The sequence below is a fragment of the Sphaerodactylus townsendi genome, linkage group LG03, assembly GCF_021028975.2.
Source record: "Sphaerodactylus townsendi isolate TG3544 linkage group LG03, MPM_Stown_v2.3, whole genome shotgun sequence".
NCBI classification, from domain to species: domain Eukaryota; kingdom Metazoa; phylum Chordata; class Lepidosauria; order Squamata; family Sphaerodactylidae; genus Sphaerodactylus; species Sphaerodactylus townsendi.
The window spans coordinates 90,055,938-90,079,003 of record NC_059427.1 but is presented as its reverse complement, the minus strand read 5'-3'; the positions used below and the strand labels follow the sequence as shown (position 1 = coordinate 90,079,003).

Sequence of the window (23,066 nt, the reverse complement as noted above, 5' to 3'; positions counted from 1 at the left end):
CTACACAGAAACCATGATGATGTAAACAGGTTGTAACTTTGCTCATTCAGCAGTCTTCTGGGCAAGCACACATACCTCCCTCCCACCCTGCTGGAAACTCTCTGAAACCTTAGTTTCTTGGGGTCTCTGGCGGAGAGCATGCTGTCACATGATCGTTTTGGCCATTAAATGCCAGGTGTAGGAGGGGTGTTCCTAGTCTGCTAGAAAGCTTTGGAGATCTTTTCCACAGCTGGCCTATGCCCACACAGTCCCAATGTGTGCCAGCACAGAAGATCACTAAATGAACAATAGTTACAGTTAAGTGTAACCCTGTTTTTCTAACAATAAAGTTGATGGTCAAATGTCTATCAATAAGAGTGGGAAACTGGGCCCACACACATTTCTCTATGCTCAGTGAACTCTTCCAGTACGTTAAACAAGCAAGCAAGCAAAAACTACAAGGAGTTTGCCTTCCCCCAAGCCTGATGAAGACAAAGTCATTTCAGGAGCCACAGAGTATCTGTCCACTTAAGGAAAATAAGGGTGGGAGAAGGAAATCAATGGTTGACTCATGAAACCTTCAATATCTTACAATGTGTTGAAGAGGGAAATTTACATTTGGCTCCCAATATTTATCCCGTCATGGTTTCTTTCTTGACCCACAGGTAGGGAAAACTGTAAATATGCCACCCTTTCTGTTGGTGCCTGTTTCAGGGTGTGACCAATCTGCCAATCACAAGGCACATCCCTGGAATATAGCGTTGTCTTGTGGATAGCACTAAGCAGACGACTTTCCAAAGGCGAAGCGTGCAACACCACTGGTGACTCTCCTGCTATGAGCAGAATTCGACGCAAGGGAGAGACGAGAGTAAGAAGCTCGCGTACAAATTGACGCGTAAGATGAGCGTGAGAATGTGCCCCCGCACGCAAATCAAGAGGGAGGGTTTCCACATTAATGTATTAAGGAAGAGGAGGGCAAGCAGCGGACTCGAAGGCGTTCGCTTTCCCGCTGCTGGAAAGACTCACCCCCGCTGGGGCGGAACTAGCTGACTGGAGACCCGAATGACGTCCTGGGTTACTATTGGATGGCGGCGGCTGCTCTCTTAATGCCTCCATCATTCCTCCTCCCCAAATGTCGGGCGGAGGCCGGGAGCGGGAGGGGGGAGTAGAGCTGCGGTGGTTATGCGGAAAAACAGCTTAAGATTTAGACGAGCCGTTGTGTTGTTCCTCTTACTCTGCGCCGTTCGTTTCAGGGGAAACCTTTTTAAACCCCCACCCACTCAAAAGCACTTGTGAAGGCGGATGAAAGATCCAAAGCAAGCCAGGTTATGTTCATTAAAAGGGCACAGGAGTACACCAGTCCTTTTGGAATTTGTGTTCACCTGTAAGGAGTAAACCCGAGGAATTTAAATAGGATTAGTAACCCCTGGCAAGAGCTGGCTAACCTAAGTGATACAAAGCTCTGTGAGGGGTGATAGATTCATAGAGCACCAATGAGTAGCTCACATTCCTTGTGTATGTAGTCTGGGCTTGGCATCCCTCGTTAACAAACCTTTGAAATTTAACTGCCTTCCATTGTTTCACATGTTTTTGGCAAGGTGTTCTCTATGTTTCATTTTTGAGAAAGCATGTGGCAACAGTGTTTGGGGATATCATCCTCCAGACATGATAAAAGCACTGCTGGTCTTACTGTGTCCTTTTTTCCTTTGCAGACTGTTCTGTTCTAGAGAAAAAAAGCAAGTGAGATGGACTGGATCAAATTGCGCACCTACTCTGGGAAAAGGAAGGCCCAAAAGAACAAACACTGTGGTTCTCCTGTGCCAGGCGTGATAGTTCCTGGCACTGTGGGCAGGAAGAATGCCCCTCGGCAGTGCTTAGACCTTCTTTCCAAGCGTAGAAGGCAGACTTCTGCCAAAAGTAATAATTTCTGTTGTGGGCAACTAAATTTATTTTCCTCTTCTGTTCCTGTGTGACTGGATTAAATGTGTTTTGTTGTGCCTTTGTGCAGTCAGTGGCACAAAAGGATCTCTCATAAATAATTCTATAATGCTATGGACTGGTTGTGTGTTATCTGTAGGAGATGAGAATAAAAGCATAGGTTCTGTGCAAATATTACTGTAAATTGGGCTCATGTGCAAACTCCTTTCAGTGATGGTTTTAATTAGTGGCATGAATCAAAATCTAATAGGCCTGCTAGGCATTTCATGGAAGGTCCCTCAATGGACTGTTTGAATCACAAGATTTCAGGAGGCTAAACTACTCCTTTTTTTGTATTTGTAATTATTTCTTTCAAAATTCATTTGTCTTATTTTGTTCAATTTGTAACTAATTCCAGGGAGAGAAATGTCTTTATTGTGTTAGTACTATTAGTACCTCCCACTCTCCCCCTAACACTGCATGGGTATGTTGAACTTAGTAGCTGATATTGTGTCTTTCTTTTGCTCTGTTTTGTTTTGGAAAAAAAACAGTTCTTGTTATATCCTGATTTATTATGTTTTCCAGATGAAATTGATTTGTGTGTTTGGGGCAGGGTTGTATGTGTAATGTGAAGGTATTTTAGCCTGTGCTATACAGAGAATGCCATATGTTTAGAAATAGGGAGAAATCCATGTCAAAATTTCTGTTCACCCATAAAGTTTTCTGTAGGTGCTAGCCTGGACAAGCCTAAGAACCTCACACTTTACTAATCATCCCTGGTTCCAAGAGCGGTGGTGTGAGGATGATAATCGCTAAGGAATACTGTACACTAAAAGCAATGTCAAAATTATAGTATAAGTAAAGGTGTTTGTGGTTCTTGATCACATAGAATTAAGGCATCTGCTTTTCTTGATTCTATATAATTGTTCTATATAGCAGAGTACACTGAAAAAAATAGTATGGTCCATCACTGGGTTGTTGGCTAATTTCTAGCCTGTTCCTTTCTGGGATTTTGCAAATATTGCTGGACTAGGTCTGTTTTAGCAGGGCCTTCCTTATAGTGTCATGCCAGAATGAATGCTCAGGCATATCAGTTGCATCTTTATTACTGAGGGAGTTTTTTCCTTATGAGTATGTTTTAGTTTGCTTCCTACAGCCCATCTGAACGGATACCCACACTTTTAAAACATCCTATCTTGTATTCTGGAAAAATAACTTGAATAAAAATTAGACGTTGAATGCTCTTGTGGAACACAGAAGTTCTACTTTTTTTAAAAAGCAGGCTCTGGAAGTAATATCCTTTTGTAGAGGACTAGAGTTCAGAAAACTGAAGGACAATGCCATATTCCCAGTGCAGCTTTTGTCTTGTTTCTTGGACAGTATTTCTGCAGCATAGCAACGCATATTTGAGATTAAGGGAGTTCAAATAATGCTTCTGGTATGATATGACTAGTCTGTTCTAAGGAAAAAATAGTCAAATATCCTACAAGGGGCACTTGAGTTTAGTGGTGACCAGGCTATACTTTAAAAGTTTGAGATATGAGAATGTAGCAGCTATTTTGCCAAAAGTTAGTCTTGTACAAATTTTAAAGCAATAGAGGAACAGCTATAATAGTTACCAATTCATTTAGAGGCTTTGAGTCTATGAGATATAAAAGAAAAGTATCCTATTGATGTTGACTTAAGCAAGGTAACTTTATAGAGTACTATTGGCATAATTGCTTGCTATTAATCAAGACCTCATGCTTTATCTGGATGTCCTCTTTTGTGGAGTTTGGCAGTGTCCACTTTATAAAACTACTTTGCAGGATTACTTTGTTTAATTGAGAAGTAGGTCTGACTAAAAGAGAGGCTTGCATGAGAAAGTTAAAATTTCTTGACAAATTTCCCCCTCATAAACAGCCAAATGAGTCAACCTTTATAGTACCTATAATTGACACCCCAAAAGGTTTCTCATGCCATTGATGCTCCTTGCAGGTGCATGCTAATCTGGAGAACTGGGTTTGCTTCCCCGCTGTGCCACTTGAGCTGTGGAGGCTTATCTGGGGAACTAGATTAGCTTGTAACTCCAACACATGCCAGCAGGTTGACCTTGCACTAGTCACAGCTCTATGGAGCTCTCTCAGCCCCACCCACCTCAAAGGGAAAGGAGATTGTAAGCCCCTTTGAGTCGCCTACAGGAGAGAAAAGGGGATATAAATCTAAACTCTTCTTCCCCCTCACTACCTGCAAATGAATTAATCATGCTTATCTGTGATTTTTTTTAAAAAAAATTACCATACTAGTGAAAAGCAACCTATCATATTTTTTGCTGACCTGATTTCTGTAGACATGATTCTGAAATGCATAGTGTAGCACTGCTGAATTTCTTTTTAATTCAGTGGAACCCAATCTGTTAAAACGGCACATTTTTTACATGGTCTTGGTAACCTAGTATTTGAACAAGTATTTGCTTTTCTCCAGGGCAGATTGGAAGCGTTAGTGCAAAAACATTACCAGCAATTCAAGAAACTTCCAACGTGGATTGCTTTTCAGCTGAACAAAGGTACATTATTACACTCACACAAAATGCTGTGTATCTTGGGGAGGATCTCAGCACTATGATGTCAAACCATATAATGTGTATTTGTAGGTACTGTGGACAGACTTACTCCTTTTTTTGGAATAACTTGCTCCATTTTTGAACTATCCCTATTGTAGCTGTAATGTAACCTCCAGCTTTTAAGGACATTGGATAGTTGTAATATGTTCTAAATTAGGGACAGTTGCCATTTGCCAGGGAAGGGATCCTAATAATGGAGAAGGTTTGAACTGTTCCATGACAAATGTAGCCCCATAATTTTGTTGTTTCCTTTTCATGTAGTGTTGAACTAAATTATAATGACAACGCAGGCATGAATATGAGTGAAAAAATCAATGAAATTGACAGTAATACACCACAGGTATGAATGTTATTGTTGGAGCTCTTAATAGGTCTGAGCAATATGTCAATGACGGGCTGAAAAAAAGGAATGCCCGCCTATGTCCTAACAAAATGTATATACGACACTTTGTATTATGAGGCCAGAACTCAAGTCCGGCCTGCTCAGCTGTTTGAGAAAAGATATGTTAGAAATAAAAGCATCAGACATCTGACATCAGAAACAGACAGACAGTTTTTACTTAGCAGAATATAAGTTACAGAATGTGAACTCTCCCAAGGGAGAGACACTCCCTGGGTGCTCTCAAATGAGAGACACGCCCACCATAGGAAAGACCTTAGTCTTTATAGATACAAAGTATACATACGTCACAGTTCATCCCCTTAAGTTCCAGGTACATAATCCATAACTTTCACGTGCTATAAGCATGAACCTTAAAATCCCATTGGATAGTTCTGTCTCCTTGTCACATTAAGACAGCCTCTATTCTACGTGTCTGATTCCTTCTGATATTCAAGCGCTGCATGCTGTTAGCTCGTGGCCCTCTCTGTCTGCCCATATGCAAAGGGCAGCAATAAAACTAACTTCTGTTTCCAAGAAAAACCTGTTTTCTAAGTTTGCTCCCAAAGAGAGAGATTTCCTTAGGGCATGCAGGTTTGAATCTACATACATTCTTTGAGATCATAAAACTTCCCTTTTTAAAATGATTTTAACTTTTAAAAGATTATACAATTATTGATTATAGTGAAATACTAATAAATGTGAATCTCTCATTATCATTTCTGTGTTCATTTAACTATATAGAAAAACACTTTTTAATTTAACTAATCACATTCATTTCTAACCCCTGATCTCTTTTATTTCCATTAGGCATCCCATATAGCTAGCTCTGACCCAAAAACAAAGTTATAAATGCATATGTCTGCTGTCACGTTGACCCTTTAGTGACAAGATCTTCAAGATGTTTATCTTTGCTTGCCTGTATAATCACTGACAAGCTTCTGACATGTCATTTTGACCTGCCGCAAACATGCAGGCTTCAGCTGGTCACTATAGAGAAACTCCATTTTGATTCTTCAATTCTTTGTTTCATACAACTTAATCTTTCTTGATCAAATACAAATTTACAGACATTCTGGTCCGTCCCCACAGTATGCAAATAATTCTTTTACAATATGCTCACTGATATTTAGTGATTTGGAAATTAGTTTTGGAAGCCATGTGAACTAGGAGTACAGGAAATATCATCAGGGTGTTATAAGAACACCATTTCACTAAGTTTATGGTGAGGGAAAAGAGACTTTCAGGAACCATTTCCTTCTCTGGAAATGATCTAGTAATTCATCCTATTGTTCAGCTTTGTATTCAATACCACTCTTGATATTTCTAGTTTTGAAATAGGGATCTTTCTTCCCACTTCTGGTTATCAAGGCAGCCTACAATAGTTACCTTAATAGTTTTTGGTGATGAGCTATACATTAGTTTTCTAATCAAAACTACAATGTCACTGGACTTATTGATGGTGGAAAATTGTGTGGATATATGTCCAGGAAACTGGTTTGTGAATTTTGTATGGCAAAAAGGAAAATCTCAATTTCATCTAGATCATGCTTTATCATCTAAATCTTTCACTGTTGACTTTAGAGTTCCGTGCGTTTAAACTTGGGAAGTAGAGAGAGCCTGGGGACCAGTGAGACTAGTTCAGGTTAGTATGTTTAACTGTAGTGGGATCAAGATCTCTTTTTTTCCAAATGTATATTTAAGATGTGACTTGCACCCTTCATGTAAAGTACTGTTAAATAACATATTGGTTTCCCATGCCAACTCTATTGTCTATTCTGCAATGTTTCTCATGCAGGCTAATTTACATTGTAAGTTTTATTGGCATGAAAAAATGAAATTTTGAGATGAAGCTGGAAAGTATATGTAGAAATGTTCATGCAGTCCATGTTGTGTTTAGCATAACAAATATTTCAGTGCTTATGATGGAACCTGAATAATGTGGTCTCCATACTGTAAATAGGGGACTACAGCATGTACTTTGTAGTAAATATGAGTATACAATATCTACTTTGTGTTAAATTCTTATTTCATCTATTAGCTTATCATGTGCCTGTTTGCAGTTCTGCATTGTAAAACCTGTACAAATTTAGTCTGAGTTGGAGATGTATAGCTTTCAACAAAATGAAACCCAAATCTTAAAATTTTGTGTCCTTTTGCAAGAATGTCATTCATGTTTATGCAGAATATTTTCAAATGTCAATTATTCATTTTTATATGTTCCCTTTAATTACAGAGCTGACCCTACCAACAGGTGTTTCAGACTTTCTGCTACAGTGCTTGGATTCTAGTATAGATGCTAATACAGAGTCTAGTGATGGAACAAATAATTACTCATCACCTGAAACATTCAGGGATGGCAGTGATTTAGGTATATGTTTGTGCTTTATACATATGGGTGGGAGGAGATATGTATAAGAGCACATATTTATTTCATCAAATTATGCATTAATGTGTTTTATTATGTTTAAATTATGCATTAGTATATTATATTCCTATTTGCTCAGGAAAGCTTTTGGAAATATTCCGGTGAGAAAAGTTGACCTTATGAAACATTGCTAAATGTTTCTTAAATAAACAAAGGGTATTGTTCTTTTACTCCGTCTACATCCTTTAATCTGAATTTTTGGTCTGGCAGTTGTTGATCTACCTTTCATTTTCCAATTGCCCTAGTCCTGGGATTAAAGTAGTCTATCCTGGTTTGACAGCCACATGTTCTATCTATGTATTCAACATATCGTTTTCTGCATCTTTAGTGTATTCGACCCTGTATACTGTAATCAGTTGGAGTTACTGTAGCAGAAATAGTTTATAATTACAGTTCTAGTGTTGGTTACCACTGGGTTGGAACACCCATCCTTTAAGGACTTGACAAACTGGATATTGGGCGGTGTGTGTGTGTTTACAGTAAGAGTTAAGAGTAGTTCAGCAGTGATGAGTTAGAGCAGACTTCAAGCAGCAGTAGGACGAACACTTCAGGGATGCTTTAGGCTGATCTTGTGTTGATTCAGGGGTCTCTATGGCCCCTTCAAAATCTATGATTCTGTGACTTTCCAGTCTAGAAAAAAAAGATGGCAGTGTGGGGATGTGATGAAGGTTCATACAATTTTGAACAGGATAGGAAATAGATTGTGGAATCCCTTGCTAGTGGACGACGTGGTGGCCACAAGCATAGATAGTTTTAAAAGATTAAACAGATTCATGGAATATGGGTCTATTAGTGCCTGCTGACTGTGGTTAGCAAAAAGAACTATCCTATACAGAGGCACCAAACCTCTGAATACCAGTGATAAGAGAACACATTAGGAAGGCCTTGGCCTCTATGCTCTATTTGTCAGTTGTTCAAGGCAGCTGGGTGGCTGCTGTGTATAATAGGATGCTGGACTAAATGAACCACTGGTCTGATCCTGCAGGACTCTTCTAATGTTTTTAATTGGTGAATTTTAAAACTGTGAGAACTACTAATACTATTCATCCTTTTTCTTTAGAAGAAACCTGTGATAGTCCCAAAGAATACTTTGGATGCAAGAACTCTACACTCCTGGATACAAGCAAAGCCATCAGTGTAAACAAGATACCATCACTGTCTGATTTTTCGAAAATATTTGGTAACTTCTTGCATATGATCAAAATGTTTGACTAAATCTGAAGTTTATTCCCTAGGATCACATGGATCAGCCCAGTTCTGTGTGTGAGTGCAGTAAAGGAGCTCTTCCAAACAAATATTCTGAAATGAAAACTTATATTTATTTCAAGTAACTTTGGATTACAGGCATTATTCCAGGTGAAAAGTAGATAGATAGAAACCCTAGCCTAAAGAGATAATTTTCCCTATCACAAGTGGGCATTCTAACACGCCGTCACGTATGTGCAAGTGTGATATGCTTCTGTAGGAAAGCCCCAGCAGGAGACGAGGTAGCCATTACATTGTGCTCAGTGCAAAAGGAGGAAAAGAAAGAAAATGGCTTAAGGTCGAAGGAAGAAGTTGGTGGGCAGAGCCCAGACATGGAGCATAAACAATAGAACAGCTTAAAGATACATAGTGCCCCCCCCCCCCGCCCCCAATTGTCCAGACATGCAGAAGTCGCTTATTCCAACCATTTATTCTGTGAAAGACCAGACTTTGTAATTCTGGGAACCGAAGGTGCTGATTCTCTACAGTTAAAAAGCTGAAGGGTGCATGATTTGCACAAGAGAAGACAAAATGGATAGGTGGTGCTTAATCTTTCCCTTCCCTACTGTCAGTGCAATCGTATACAGATTTAGTCTTCTATGTCCGGTGACTTCAGTGGTTTTAGAGAGCTGTAATTCTTTTTAAGCTTGCCTTGCAGTGTTAGTTTGGCATATCTATTTGGTAGTAAATCATTTGAGTGGCCAATAGAGGAAGAAAATAGGCACAGGGATGCTTACATATCTCCAACTCAGTGGCGTAGCACACAGGGGACAGGGGGGCGTCTTGCACTGGATGCACGCCTTAGTCGTAGTGCGAGCGAGCTTGGGAAACTATCACGTGATGCGGTTGGGAGGATTTCCCTTCTGCAGCTATGACTCTGCTCCAACTTGTTATTTTTCTTTTGGCATTGCGGCTTATCAGTTGGAAAACAGTATCCTGATCTCTGAGATCTGTGTATTTTGCAAAACGCTTGAGACAAATTAAGATTATCATCAAGGAATGCTTGCACTGTGTCATCTTATATTTTTAGGAATAGAATTGTCTCATTTTCTGCTATCTATTGTACCTTCTGTGTAGTTCAAGACAGCATTCATATGTAATTCAAAGTGATGATGAAACTTTTACTGCATACTTCCATGTAATTCTCTTCTTAGAAAATACATTGGAGAGTCAAGTTGAGCACCTTCCGAGGTAATATATAAGCAAAATATTTTGTTTAATGTGACTATTTGTTGAGAATATACTTTTTCAGGCACAGTCACTTTAACTTTGCTGAATTTCATTTACCTTGAGCAGCTTCACTAATAAATAACTCATACTAATATATATGAGTTAATATTTTCCAGGGTGATTATGTTTATAATTTATTTTCAATAAACGCTAGTTATCAAAGGAAAAGATTCCATAAAATACCATGTTTTCAGTCCCCTACTCCTTGTACACATCACTGGCCTGTACATACAACCAGTGCTATGCACGAGGATCTGTGTGTGATCTTTCTGATATAACTGTTATAAGTTGTATTTTCATGCGCTGGAACATGGCAGATGGTCTGGGAAATGAGTAAGTGAGAGTGGAGCAATTTGCAGGCTAAGGCTATCAGTTTTTAAAATAGATTTTCTTAGACTGGCAGGAAGAAGTTATAGGAACAGATACTGTATATTCAACTATGGGCTAGCTAACTTTAACTTAATCCTAAACTGAATTACGCCTTTCTAAATCCTCTGATTTCAGTGGGCTTATTATAGCTCTGCCTGGTAATGTGCTGTTTCTGTTCAGTAATCAATCCATCCTGCCTGGATTCAGATGAAAAATATTATTAAACCCAATGCCTAATACAATTTCCCTTTGTTTTGAATGTATATGAGAGCCAGCATGGTGTAATGGTTAGGAGTGCTGGACTCTGTTCTGGAGAACCAAGTTGGTTCCCCACTTCTCCATATGACTGGCAGATTCTGATCTGGTAAACTGGATTTGTTTCCCCGCTCCTGCACATGAAGGCTGCTGGGAAACCTTGGGCTAGTCACAGTTCTGTCTGAACACTCTCAGCTCTACCTACCTCACAGGGTGTTTGTTGTGGGGAGAGAAAAGGAAGAAGTTTGTTAGCCACTTTGAAACTCCTTAAAGTTAGAGAAAAGTGGGTTGTAAATCCAAATTCTTCTTTTTCTGTATGATTTGTTTAGTATGGCTCCTTTATTTAGTTTGGTTTCACTAACTCCATACAGAAAAGGCTGGCTTTTGAGGAAGGCTGACAGAAAGATAAATGTTGGAATTCCTATATATGCCTGTAAGATCCATCCTAGAAGATGTTTGAGCAGGCAGATGACCTTTTTCTGTTTCCAGGGTGATGTAAAAGGTTCCAGGGTACTTCTTTCCCACAGCATATCACAATAATCTATTCCAGGGAGATTGGCTTGATATCATTTGCCACCATTAATAGATAATTGATACCATCAAAAATGACTGCTATCAAGTAACAGAGACCATTCATGGAATCTCCTTTTAAGTGTATGGCTCTCAAAGGAAATCATTGTTACCTGATCAAAACATAGAAGTGTCTGATATTACCTTGGAATGTTTGTAAATAATCAAATGTCTGTAGAGCCTTGCACTGAACCAGTACCATGCTGTCTTTCCACAGTGATTCCCTATGAAGTATTTGGCTGATAATGAGCATGAACTGGTCTATCCATGGATACCTCTGCACCTTCTTAGCTTGGGTTTCTGAATGTTTATCCCTTAATTGTGGGAGTTGTAGTAAATGCTGGCACATGGAAATTGTTGCTTTTGAGGCAGCTATGGAGGTTTTCTTTTATAATAGACAGTCTCATATAAATGGATCCTGAGAAAAATTAGGAGACAATATTGAGACAATCGTGATTATATCAACTACCCAAATCAACTAACCAAGTAAAAATATATTGGCTAAACAGGAAAAATTAGCTTCCGGGTTATAAAAAAGTGAAAATTTTATCATTGACTGCATATGACTACTAACATAATACTTGAATGAAAAGGAAGCACATTTGTTTGAATTTTTTCAGTGACACATTGTCTAAGAGCAAACAATTTTGTGAATCAACAGATGTGTCCACTACAGTAGCAGGTAAAATCATATTGTGTGACTTGAATGGCATATCATGTATAAATTAGTAGTTCTACTAATAGATCTGTTTCTACATTGTGATATTAAAATAAGCCCATATGACGTTAGCTTTAGAAAATGAGGACCCCAAAATCCAGCCTTTTAAAAGACACTACATTTGCTTGACCTCTTCTATTCCATTTGTTTCTCTAAAAGAGACCCAAAGCAAGTCTTTTGCCTATTATGCTTAATAGCATTCCTGGAGCTAAAACCACCAACATTAACATGGTTTTACTATTGTCAATAAATGTTGCTAATGATGCACAATTAGTGGTGTTAACTGGTACAGTATGCTCAGACAGTATAATATCTCTTTTTAAATTCTTAGCCCCATGAACCATCCCTGGGAACATTCATAATTGCTTGTGCTTTTTTCTTGGCTGACTTATCCCAATGATTGACACCAATCCATCCTGTGAGCGCTATTTAGAGTTTCTTTACTCCCTCCCAGAAAGTCTTTTTCTCCAAGTAAACACTGGCACATGTATTTAGAAACTGTGATGAAATTAGTGATATCATATATGTAGCAGACCAAGCAACTGAGGTTAGCCAGAGCTTGGAGTGCTTGTTGAGCTTGCTTAAACTTATTTTGTGGTTTGCAGGGAAGCGAGTGTACAAAATCCTGTCATCAAAGGAAAAAACACCAAAATCACAGCCTTCTGAAACCTTGGTACTGCCTCCAAAACAAAGCAAACTGGTAATGGTTTTCTTTCTTAAAAGTTTTATTTTTATCCCATCCTTCCTCCAGGAATCTCAGGGAAGTGTACAGGGCCTTTTTTAAATCCTCTGAACCGTCCTGTGAAAGGCTAGGAAAAAGTGTCTGATCCATAGTCAGCCAGTGAATTTTGTGAATGGTGTTGGAATTTGAATCTGACTCTCTCTGGTCTTAATCTCTCTAATCACTATAGCATATTGGCTTGCTTCTGTCTTGAACAAAAGAGATGCCAGTGACCAGGTGTGGAAGGTGACCCACACCCCTATTGCCTACTGTTTTTCATAAAGAGTAGGTGGCATCTTGTTTCCTGCTTTTTCTCTCATCATAATGATTGGTAATAAAACCTGAAGCTATCTGGCATTCAGGGATAATACTCAGTTTGAAACATAGTTTTAACAACCGTAAGCTATCATGGCACATGTGTGAAATCAATTCCTGTTATGGATAAATCTGGAAAGCAGCAGGTGGAATAGCAGTTCTCTGAATGACAAAGATGATTTTACAACCACAGGACAAGTGAGAGATTATTCTTGGAGCAGTAAGCTGTTATTAATGAATGAGTTTAATCAGGACTATACTGTATACTTCCTATAACCATTTAGGGCTGGATCACAAAGGAAAGAATGACATGTTATTTCATTAAATTTGTGCTTGTTAATCAACAGTACTACAGCTTTTACAGAGAAGCATCAGCAGGTGCAAGGAGCTGCTTAACCCTTAACTGCTTTCTGATTTTGTTACTCAAAGCTCTTCCCTGTTGACTTTTCTCCCCACCAGGCATGCTTTCTTGCATGAAGCTGGCTGAAAGCAAAATGACTAGTAGGAGCAACTGCTGTGGAGAAAGGGTTGAGCCCATGATTCTCTTGTTTTGCCTTGTAGCTTTGGGAGATAAATATGGTAAAGCTTAAAATAAATAAAACAGTTGTATGTAAAATTGTTTAGGGGGTAGCTACTGTTACACAGTTAGCTAAATAATTTCTGCTGCTAACATTTTCAGGAATATGAAATTTTAGACCACCCCATGCAAAGGGGGTTAAACACAAAGAGCCTAACAATTACATTTTCCTATGCTTTTCTTTATTATGGCTACTGTCTGTGCCATCTAAATAGTGCTGTTTAGCAATGGAGGTAGAAAATGTTCAAATTTGACAACATTCCCATAGGTATTTTCTTTGAATGCTTCTCTTTATATCCTCAGAATTAAAATTTGTCAAGAAGATGCTGTTAGCAAAATGTCTTTTCACCCAGAGTGTCTGTTCAAAACATACCCTTGTAATCTGGTGCAAAAGAAAGACTCTTAAATAGTTAAAAGCATGGGCTGACTCCGCCATTTTCATTATATACCAACAGGAGTGATTCTTTTTTAGACCACATGTAGTGATGAGTACCTTGTGCCAAGAAAATTATTTGTAAAAATGTCTGTTGTACATAATCACAGAAAACAGACTCCAACCAATCACTATAAGAAAAGAGTATGATGTAAAACAGGTCAGATATCTAAATTAGACAATGTTACACCACATACAAAACCATAGCATTTTGGCTGAATACAATATGATTTTCACACCTAATTGTGTAAAGCAAGTTACTGTAAATTCATTCTTTTTTTCTCGAACTATTCACTCTTTGCAAATATGGCAAGTATCAGACTTTGTGGTGAACCAGGAGTCCCTGGTTCAAATCTTGCCTCTGTCATGAACTCCCTCCATGGCTCTACGAGAACCTCTCAGCCCACCTTTTCTTTGCTTCTTCAGTATGGTGATAATAATACTGACTTGCTTTATGTCAGAATAATTGTTATAAAGATTATTGAGAATGTTTGTAAAGGAGCAGCAGTGGCGTAGGAGGTTAAGAGCTCGTGTATCTAATCTGGAGGAACCGGGTTTGATTCCCAGCTCTGCCGCCTGAGCTGTGGAGGCTTATCTGGGGAATTCAGATTAGCCCGTACACTTCCACACATGCCAGCTGGGTGACCTTGGGCTAGTCACAGCTTCTCGGAGCTCTCTCAGCCCCTCCTACCTCACAGGGTGTTTGTTGTGAGGGGGGAGGGCAAGGTGATTGTAAGCCCCTTTGAGTCTCCTGCTGGAGAGAAAGGGGGGATATAAATCCAAACTCTTCTTCTTCTTCTAATGCACTAGGGAGGACTCAAGAAGGATTAGTTAAAAGTCCTATGCTCCTTCCTAATGTTGATTTTGCAGTGATATTTAGCTCTTCAACTTACTATAGCTTGATAATCAACAATCCAGAAAAATGAAGTTCAGAAAGACATTACATTTCAAGAGTTTCCTAGAAACCACAGCATCCTCTTCCTCTTCTGTTGCGCTTTCTTCAACTGCATTGAAAACACCAGTCCAAGCTCATAGAATTATAGATGGAGATTTTGCCTTGGAAGAACCAGATGCTGATATGGTAAGCTGGTATGATGTGGTAAGCCATTACTCTTTAAGCCTGAGGGGAATGTGGGGCTTGGAATGAGCTGGGGGTGAGAAAGCTGTTGGGAGGATGACACCTGGTGTGTCAACAACACCAAAAAATAGGGATCACTGGAGTCCTTCAGATCTGCTTTTGCAATGATTTGTGAAACAGAATCCCAGGTGTTTAGTGAGAATGACTCACCTTGCCCCTTGAATGTCCCTGGATGTTAGAGAACAGAAAAAATATATAGCTCTTCCTGCCTATTCCAGCAATATATAGTTTTCCTCTTTTAAAATTTTTCTTGATGAGCTATCTTCATAGCTATGCAGACATGAATCTGAAAATCTTAGCCACACAGAAGACTGATCTGCTGAGGGAAAAATAAGATACCTCCTAGCTAAATGGCTTGGCGAAAAGGGACCTCTTTTCCCCTCTGATGCCTGTGCTGTGTGGAAACACCATGAGACGTGCCTTTTTTAAAAGATGTCCCTGGGATGTCTTATTGTGGGTGTGCAGAGTGAAAAGAGGAAGCTGACTCTTTTACGATGTCCCCCAGACGTCTTTTTTGTGCTAAGCGGAATGGACCATTGTTACCCAAATTAGTCTCTGTGTGGAGCCAGACACACTTTTTTATTTCATTGGTTTTATACAATAAAATCAATTTAAAACAACATATAAGCCCTGTTAAAACTACTCAATACATCAATGGTGGCAGATCATTAAAATACAGTTTTAAAGCCACTAAAGAAAAAAGGGTAGAAAAGAATGGAGGATAGAAGAGAGGAAGTTCAAGATGGGTAAAACCCCGTAGCTGCCTCAATCATATGTCTGGTGCAACAGGTCTGTCTTACAGGCCCTGTGGAACTGTGTCAGGTCCTGCAGGACCCGGATCTCACTGGACAGAGCATTCCATGAGGTTAGGGCCAAGACTGAAAAAGCCCTGCCCCGCTTGAGGCAAGCTGGATATCTTTTGGGTCAGACCAGCAGATTTTCATTTGCCGAGTTCGTTGACTTTTTAAAGGGTGTACCAGGAGAGGCAGTCTCATAGCTATCCTAAACCTTGAACCTTATCCAGTACTCCACCCTGAGCCAGCACAGCTGACAGAGCACCAGTTAAAATGTGCCTGTCAGGAGGTTGCCATAAGGACCCTTGCTGCTGTATTCTGCATCAGCTGTTGAGTTTCTGGAGCAGAAACTCCCAAGAGAATCAGGAGTAACTCCAACATGTGTAAAATTTCTGACTGGCTATTTTTTTTTCATGATTCAAAGTATACTAAAATGTACTAGCAAAGCTGAGGGAGGAGTTTTCCCTCACTGCTTACTGCAAGCAGTTAGATCTGTATTAATTATAATGCTTTGTGTGTTTGTTTTGGGTTTATGTAGCCTGGCATGTCGTCAGTGCAGAAACCTGTGGCCAAATTAAACACAACTAGCCTGAATTTGGAAGAAACTGTTCCTGCATCTCCAGAAAGCAGTATTTTTCAGGTTAAATGTTACTTATTTTCCTTTTCGTGGTGGTGGTAACCTAAAATGCCTTTGAAATGCTGTTGCATAATGAAATAGTTTGCAAATGATTAAAAAACACAAATCCTTTGAACTCTGAAGATACACATCATATTTAAGAAGACCCAACAAGTTCTTTACCTTCTACCTTCTTTCAGTTTCCTAGACTGGGTCTGCCACTGGTGGAATTCCTCTCTTCCTCCTTCAATTGAGTTGCCTGATTTATCTATTTAAAGCCAGGTGCATTATTCATCCAGTCTTCTTATTTTGTAAAGAAGCCTTTAAAATCAGTTTCCAAAGTGCTTCAGAGCTTTGTGAAGAAGTGCCTCATTGGAGTGCTGTGTGGTTTCCGGGCTGTATGGCCGTGTTCTAGCAGTGTTAGAACACGGCCATACAGCCCGGAAACCACACAGCACTCCAGTGATTCCGGCCGTGAAAGCCTTCGACAATATAAAGTGCCTTATTGATATTGTAATTTTTTATTATTCAGCACAAGGCTGTGCGTTTGCAGAACTTCCCCTCACCCAATGCTCCAAAGCATGACCCTAGAGAAGGAAAGGTGCATTTATATTGATCATGGTGAATGTGTTTTTGTATCATTCCCCCCCACACACTGTACCAGTGTTGAACCAGTCTTTAACCAATGAGGTGTTGTGTGATGCACTAGGTTGAAACCCTTTGATGACTGAGTGAGCACTTGCCTATATTTAAGAAGCTTAGAGAGGATTTAGGATCTCTTGTTACTAAATGTACTGTTCTCATGCTAGATACGTGCTGTTTGAATGGGCTTAGAACTTTCCAAAGTTGGCCAAGAGTTCACACAAACTAGGCAAGCATAGGAAAGATATCTTTCTGCTCTCCTTCACTCCTGTCCTGGGTGGGAGCTGTGGATTGAGATTTTGACACTTGGCTAGAAAGCCATGTCTAAATCTGAACTCAGACTACACACTCTTGTGACAAAGTGACAGGGCCCAAGAACAAGTCTGGAAGGCAAACCAGTGTTTTAATATGATAGGCAAACAGTGAGGGTTCAGTAGAATACCAAATTATATATGAAGCAAGTATGTCAACTATATAAGTGGCACCAGGTACTGAAAAACAAGACTAAAATCCTCAAGATAACACCTACACACTTGTTCCAACTTGAGCAGGTGGTAGAATAGTAGAAAAAAGCAGGTTATGTTACCTCTCCTGGAAACCGAAGTGAGTTCAGATGCAATCCTTTCAGTTGAGTGGGCATGTGGTGTTCCTTAAATGGGAAAAATGTCTAAATAAGGAAGGCAAAGAGGAAATGTCTTACAGCTGAACTTTGTTGTCTTACTGGCGTATGAGATGTCATGTGAAGAAGAGGGAACTTAATTACTTAGAGACAGACGTCACTAGGTCACTCTCATGGCAGGCAATAGAGTGCTGCGCCTACGAGCACCTTGATTCAACTGAAACAGTTTATACCAGTGATCTTTGAGCCTTCAGTGTGTGATTGAGTTAATTTTCTGTCAGGGCTTCCATTGTGTCAGTTACATCCTCTCTGAGTTTATGGCATGCCTTGTGCACTAACTAGTGTGCTCCTGTGGCTGTGAAGATATCAGGCTGGTCTTACTATTTCTACCCATTCTGTCACCTTGCTTCCTATTACTCCATTAAAAATGCAAAAATCCTTAGGCATACCAGACTCTTGAGTATAGCAAAAGACTTGTTGCTCATGATTCCAACGATAGGGAGAAAGGCTGTGACAGAGATAGTATCTAACAATGTTCAAGCACTGCCACCAGAGGATTAGGTGCTCTTTCACTTTTTACTCTAGAGTAGATTTTATATAGGTTAACAAACCTGTGAAACACGCAATTACTAATAATAATTAAAATCTCTAGTTAATCATTTATTAAGGACTGTTTATTAGTTGCCCATTACACTATAATCACCATCTTGACTTGAAAAACTATGAATGAACTAAGCATTCTTCACACATCGGCAGTGGCACAGCGATAGTGGGGCGGGGCACCCCACCCCAGGCGCACGCCATTGGGGTCACATGGGGGTACAAATTGCCCCACACACCTGTTCCCCCCTCACCCCACCCCATCAGCCGATCCCCGGCAGCCAGAGCAGGCTGGTTTTTTCAGCCAGCTGCCGCCTGAAATAAAGTAAGTGGGGTGGAGGGCTTTGTGGGAAGTGCTCCACAGTGTGCAGGGCCCGGGCGCCACTTTTGGCTCCTGGCAACCCTATGAATCAACGTTTTCCAAAACTCAGGTTTTGAAAACTGAGGCTATGGCTCCTTTATAGGATCAATCCATCTCATGGTGGCTCTTACTTGTACCTATTCCTCAGTAGCTAAATCCTATCCAACTTGAGGTACCAACTTTGTATCTTTTTTTCATGTTGGATTGACTCATCATAGGATTTTCTGTGTACTCATAGTAATCACCTAAGAAGGGTTACACTGAGAGATGCTGAATCTAGTATGGCCCAGCAGGTTTCATGGCAGAATAGAGATCTGCACCTGCATCTCCTAAATCTTGGTCCAACACCATGATAACTACACAACACCAGTACTTTGTTTATTTAAAATATTCTTGTATTACTTTACTTTGTAAGTTTTATTTGTATTTAAACTCCTGGAGTATTTTTTAAAAATATGCAATCCTTCCCTTTAAAATCAAATGTGTAAAATATATATTTTTTTATCGGTAATGAGTGTGTGATTCTGTATCCCCTGGAAATGAGAAGGGAAGTCCACCTTCTTCCTATTCTTTCATCAGCCAGTTACATTCAGTGACTAGCGTCTAATGTGAAGCCATCTAATGGTTGGTGAAACCATCTAATAGACTATTGTTATGTAAGAAAACAGATGCACACTTTGTTCAAGGAAGCACTTCTAATTTAGGGGTATCTCATTTTCATGTTTCTGTGAAAATAGTTTATACCTCATACCTCAGATTTGACCGTCTTCCTAAAAAGGTTGGATATCTTTGTTTTAAAACTTAGCAGTGGTGAAAGCGACAAAGGCTTTCCCATTTTCCCTGGATTGTTGTTTCAAAACTCATAAAAGTTTCTTATCTGTGGTTTGAATAATTTTTCTCTCTACTGTCAAGCACACTACTATGCAACCTTTAAAAGAGGAGATGGGAAGACATTGCTGCTAAATTTCTCCCGTCTGCCAGTGACAATAGCATGGCAATGGCCTTCACAATACCAGTAGTGCCATGATACTCACAGCACAGGGCTGCTTTTGCTACTGGATTTCAAGGACTGTCCTGCAAAAACTGAACAGACAAAGGCCATTCTTGAACTAATTGGCTAGGTAATGCATCTTGTTTAGAAAGAAGGATTTTATTCTCAAGTATTTACGTGATGGCTGCCAGTTTCTCTGGCTAAGGCATTGAGTATGCTTATCTCTACATAGGAGTGGGCTGTTAGCTTTATGATCTTTTTGCAGTTTTTGTTCAAAATGGTTACTTCAGAGGCTTTCCTTCAAAAGGATATACAGATATATAATTTTCCCATTGTGATCCTTTTCTTCCAGTATCTCCGTCATCCACCAGAAATCTGCAGTATTGTTAAAGCTTCACCAGAATTTAGACCACTAAAAAGTGTCCAGCAGCCACTGAGACAAATATCGTTTCCCCCACAAGGAATACCAGCAGGTAAAATGAAGGGATATATAGAATTTTTTAAAATGTCAAAGGATTCCTCTCTTAGCGAGAGAAATACATGCCAGGAGGAGGAGAACTCTTGGAAAGAATCACCAGCACGAATTGCTGGGAGTAGAAAGAGCATTAGACTGACCAAGAAGACTTCTGTTTAACTCACTTCTCAGCCATGAATTCCCTTCATATCCTAGAGAAAGTGAAATTATTATCTCTCTTACACTTCTCTTCAAACAGTGAAAATGAGAACAGTAATAAGGAAGCCTAAAAAGCAGTGGTGAAGCTGCAACTGGGTGGGGGGGCATGCCGTGCCCAGGGCACGTCCCATGCACGTCCCGTGGGGGCAAAAAAATTGCTCCCCAGACCTCCAGTGGCGTATGAACCTAGGGACAGAAGGTATACTCTTCCCCGGGCTCCACTAATCTGGTCACGTGTGGGGGTGCAAAATCGGCCCTCCACATGACCAGGAAGATGACAAGGCAGCAGAAAGTCCTGCTGCCTCATTGTCTTCAGTCACCTTTGGCCCTGCCCATATCATCATCGATGTAGGCAGGGTCAAGGAAACCCGAGGACACCGTGCCACCAAGCCTCTCCGCCTCCCTCCCCGCTCCCAACCGGCAGTCCCTTCTGCCATCCCCTCTGGGGAGAGCAGAAGCAACTGAGGCTCCGTCCTCATCTCCTTTGCTTTTATAAACCAGGGAGGCAGGGCCTTGCCCCCTTGCTTATAAAAGCAAAGGAGACGAGGATGGAGCTTCAGTTGCTTCTGCTCTCCCCAGAGGAGAGGGAGCAGAAGAACAGATGTCCTCCCACCATACACCTCTGCATTTTCCCACCATACATCTCTGCAGACCACTCTGCCAGGGCAGGGCATGGGCAGATTGGGGCATGGCCATATGGGGGGGCAATGGTGGGGGGCGCTTGCGGGCAGGTCATACCTTGGGCGCAGTTTCCTCTCCCTCCGTCCCTTCTACAAGGTTAATCACTGACTGATCTATCTGTGTTTCAATTCTCTCTTCTTTTTTTGCCCTTTTCACTGTGATATGTTTAAAAACTGAGCGAACTCATTAAATAGGTATTTTGCAGTTGCCAGTTTGTTTTACATTTGTTTTTTCACTTCATTCCATATATTCAGAATACTAATAATGAAATTTAAATATGTATATTTTCCCTTCAAAGCCCTCAGAATTCATGGGTGTGGCTATGTTTATTGTAATCAAAGCATTGAAAATCCTGATGTATTTTAAACAAATTGTAGCATCGAGGACATTAAAGAATCCAGTTTCCAATGCAAATTGATTTCTCTTTTAGATATTATTACAAATGACAGAAACTGGATCTGCAGTAATGACAGTTGAAAAAAAAAAGATTGGAAGCGAGAAGACAGAAATTGGAGTACATTATGAGACACTGTATAGTTACATTGTATGGACAGTAAGTCCAAATTAAAGTGCTCCCAAATTGTATCTGAACTGATGCAGTTTTACAACGCATTTAACTTCCTTGATTTTTGTAGAAAGTATTTGTCTATAGTAGTGAAGATATAAGATGTTACATATTTACTTGTTATTACAGTTAAATGATAATCAGATAAGGGACTTTGTCAGTTAAATAGCATTTTCTATACTTTCTGATTTATACCTACTGGAGTAATTTATCAAATCTGAAGGAGAAAGACTTTTTCAAGTTCTGTATTAAAAACAAGATATTTAAGTTTGCATTAAAAAAATCAAAGAGACACTGACTATTTTCACTTTATGTTAAACTGCACAACTATTTCCACATGTGCAGAATGTGGGCATGGCTGTGAGTGTTCTGCAGCCTCACATGGGAATGAAATATCTTCACCCACCTATTTTTGGAATCAGATTGTTGAAGCTGAATGAATATTCAGAGATGTATTTTTGAAAAATTGTGTGTTTTCGTTCTGTGCTAGGGAATAACTTTTTGTAGTCATCTTGCTGTCTGGAAGATGAATTTTCTGAGAAAATATTAATCAAAGAAAAGAAAGAAAATATTCCTTGCTGGGACCAGGTATCTACTTTTGGCACTGTTGCCCTCAGGCATTAATATCGTTGGGGAAGGGATCTTTATTCTCAGAAGACCACATAGCTTCCTTTGTTTTTGAAAACAACATCAAACTTTGACAAGGTCACTTCTGCATTTTGAGGCTTCACCTTTGATGGAAGCTGGAAGCCTTCAGTGCTGTTGACACAAACACAGCAACATACTCTGAATAACAAGCTTCTTATTTCAGCCGGGAATCATCTGATGCAGCTTTTCACAATGTCAGTGTAAACTTCATGTTACATAAAATAACCTCCAGGAGAGGGAGAGAGAGAGTCGTCCTGGCGACAGCCTTATTTTTGTATTAACCTTAGATTCTAAGTTAAGATGTATGATCCACTGCAAGCTAATTGCTTGCAGATGTGTATGTTGTAGCTTTACTCATTAATATTTATTCCTTGGGGTCAGCAGGCTCAAGGGACTTCCATGTTTTAATGATATCAAAGATTAAACCACTGATATATCTTTAATATTCACTGAAACTCAGGAACTCCTCAGTGTAGTTGCTTCATATATTTAGTTCCAAGCAATCAAAGTAAGGTAGTATGGACAGACCGAACCAGAAATAGAAAATGCTTCCTCAGTGTTAGATAGTTAAGACTAAAGACAGTGTCTTATGGTTGTGCATGAACAATGAGCCTATCTATCTCAAGTCGCTGTTTTCTGGAGTCAGTGCAATTGCTCCATGGGAACTGTGGGCCTAAAATAATCCTCTGAAGGATTTTAATGACATCATCTCAGATGAGTCACCCCAGCCTCCCTAACATTACTAACTGGTGGAAAATGTGCAGTGGAGATTTATGGCCTGATCAGGCACATGTATTACAAATGTCTTGTGGCTGTATAATCCAAGTGATTTAACAGGTCACATAGTTGTGACTGCAATACGTTATTAAGGGTTTGCAGAACTTTAGCCTGCCTATACATAGTATTATAAATAGAACTATGAAGTATGGGGAATGTAGAATGGAATACACAGATAAACTCCACTGCTTAGCAGAGAAAAAGGAAAGGAAAAAATGCTTAA

At 39.8% G+C, this 23,066-nt stretch overlaps 1 protein-coding gene across 4 annotated transcripts; it reads left to right on the top strand.

Moving 5' to 3' along the window:
• Nucleotides 1–809: 809 nt before the first annotated feature.
• MEIKIN (meiotic kinetochore factor) lies at nucleotides 810–21,765 on the top strand. Of its 4 annotated transcripts, none has more exons than XM_048487427.1 (14): nucleotides 810–874; nucleotides 1,692–1,896; nucleotides 4,360–4,441; nucleotides 4,760–4,838; nucleotides 6,462–6,522; nucleotides 7,114–7,248; nucleotides 8,366–8,485; nucleotides 9,705–9,741; nucleotides 11,595–11,656; nucleotides 12,298–12,392; nucleotides 14,637–14,819; nucleotides 16,209–16,310; nucleotides 19,852–19,972; nucleotides 21,284–21,765. In XM_048487427.1, exons 2-14 carry the CDS (start codon nucleotides 1,725–1,727, stop codon nucleotides 21,328–21,330), a joined length of 1,296 nt encoding a protein of 431 aa, XP_048343384.1. In that variant the 5' UTR covers nucleotides 810–874; nucleotides 1,692–1,724; the 3' UTR covers nucleotides 21,331–21,765. The 4 variants fall into 4 exon arrangements, with proteins under 4 accessions (XP_048343384.1, XP_048343382.1, XP_048343383.1 ...); XM_048487425.1 differs by lacking the exon at nucleotides 810–874 and adding an exon at nucleotides 1,144–1,304; XM_048487426.1 differs by lacking the exon at nucleotides 810–874 and adding an exon at nucleotides 1,144–1,577.
• The last annotated feature ends 1,301 nt before the right edge of the window (nucleotides 21,766–23,066 follow it).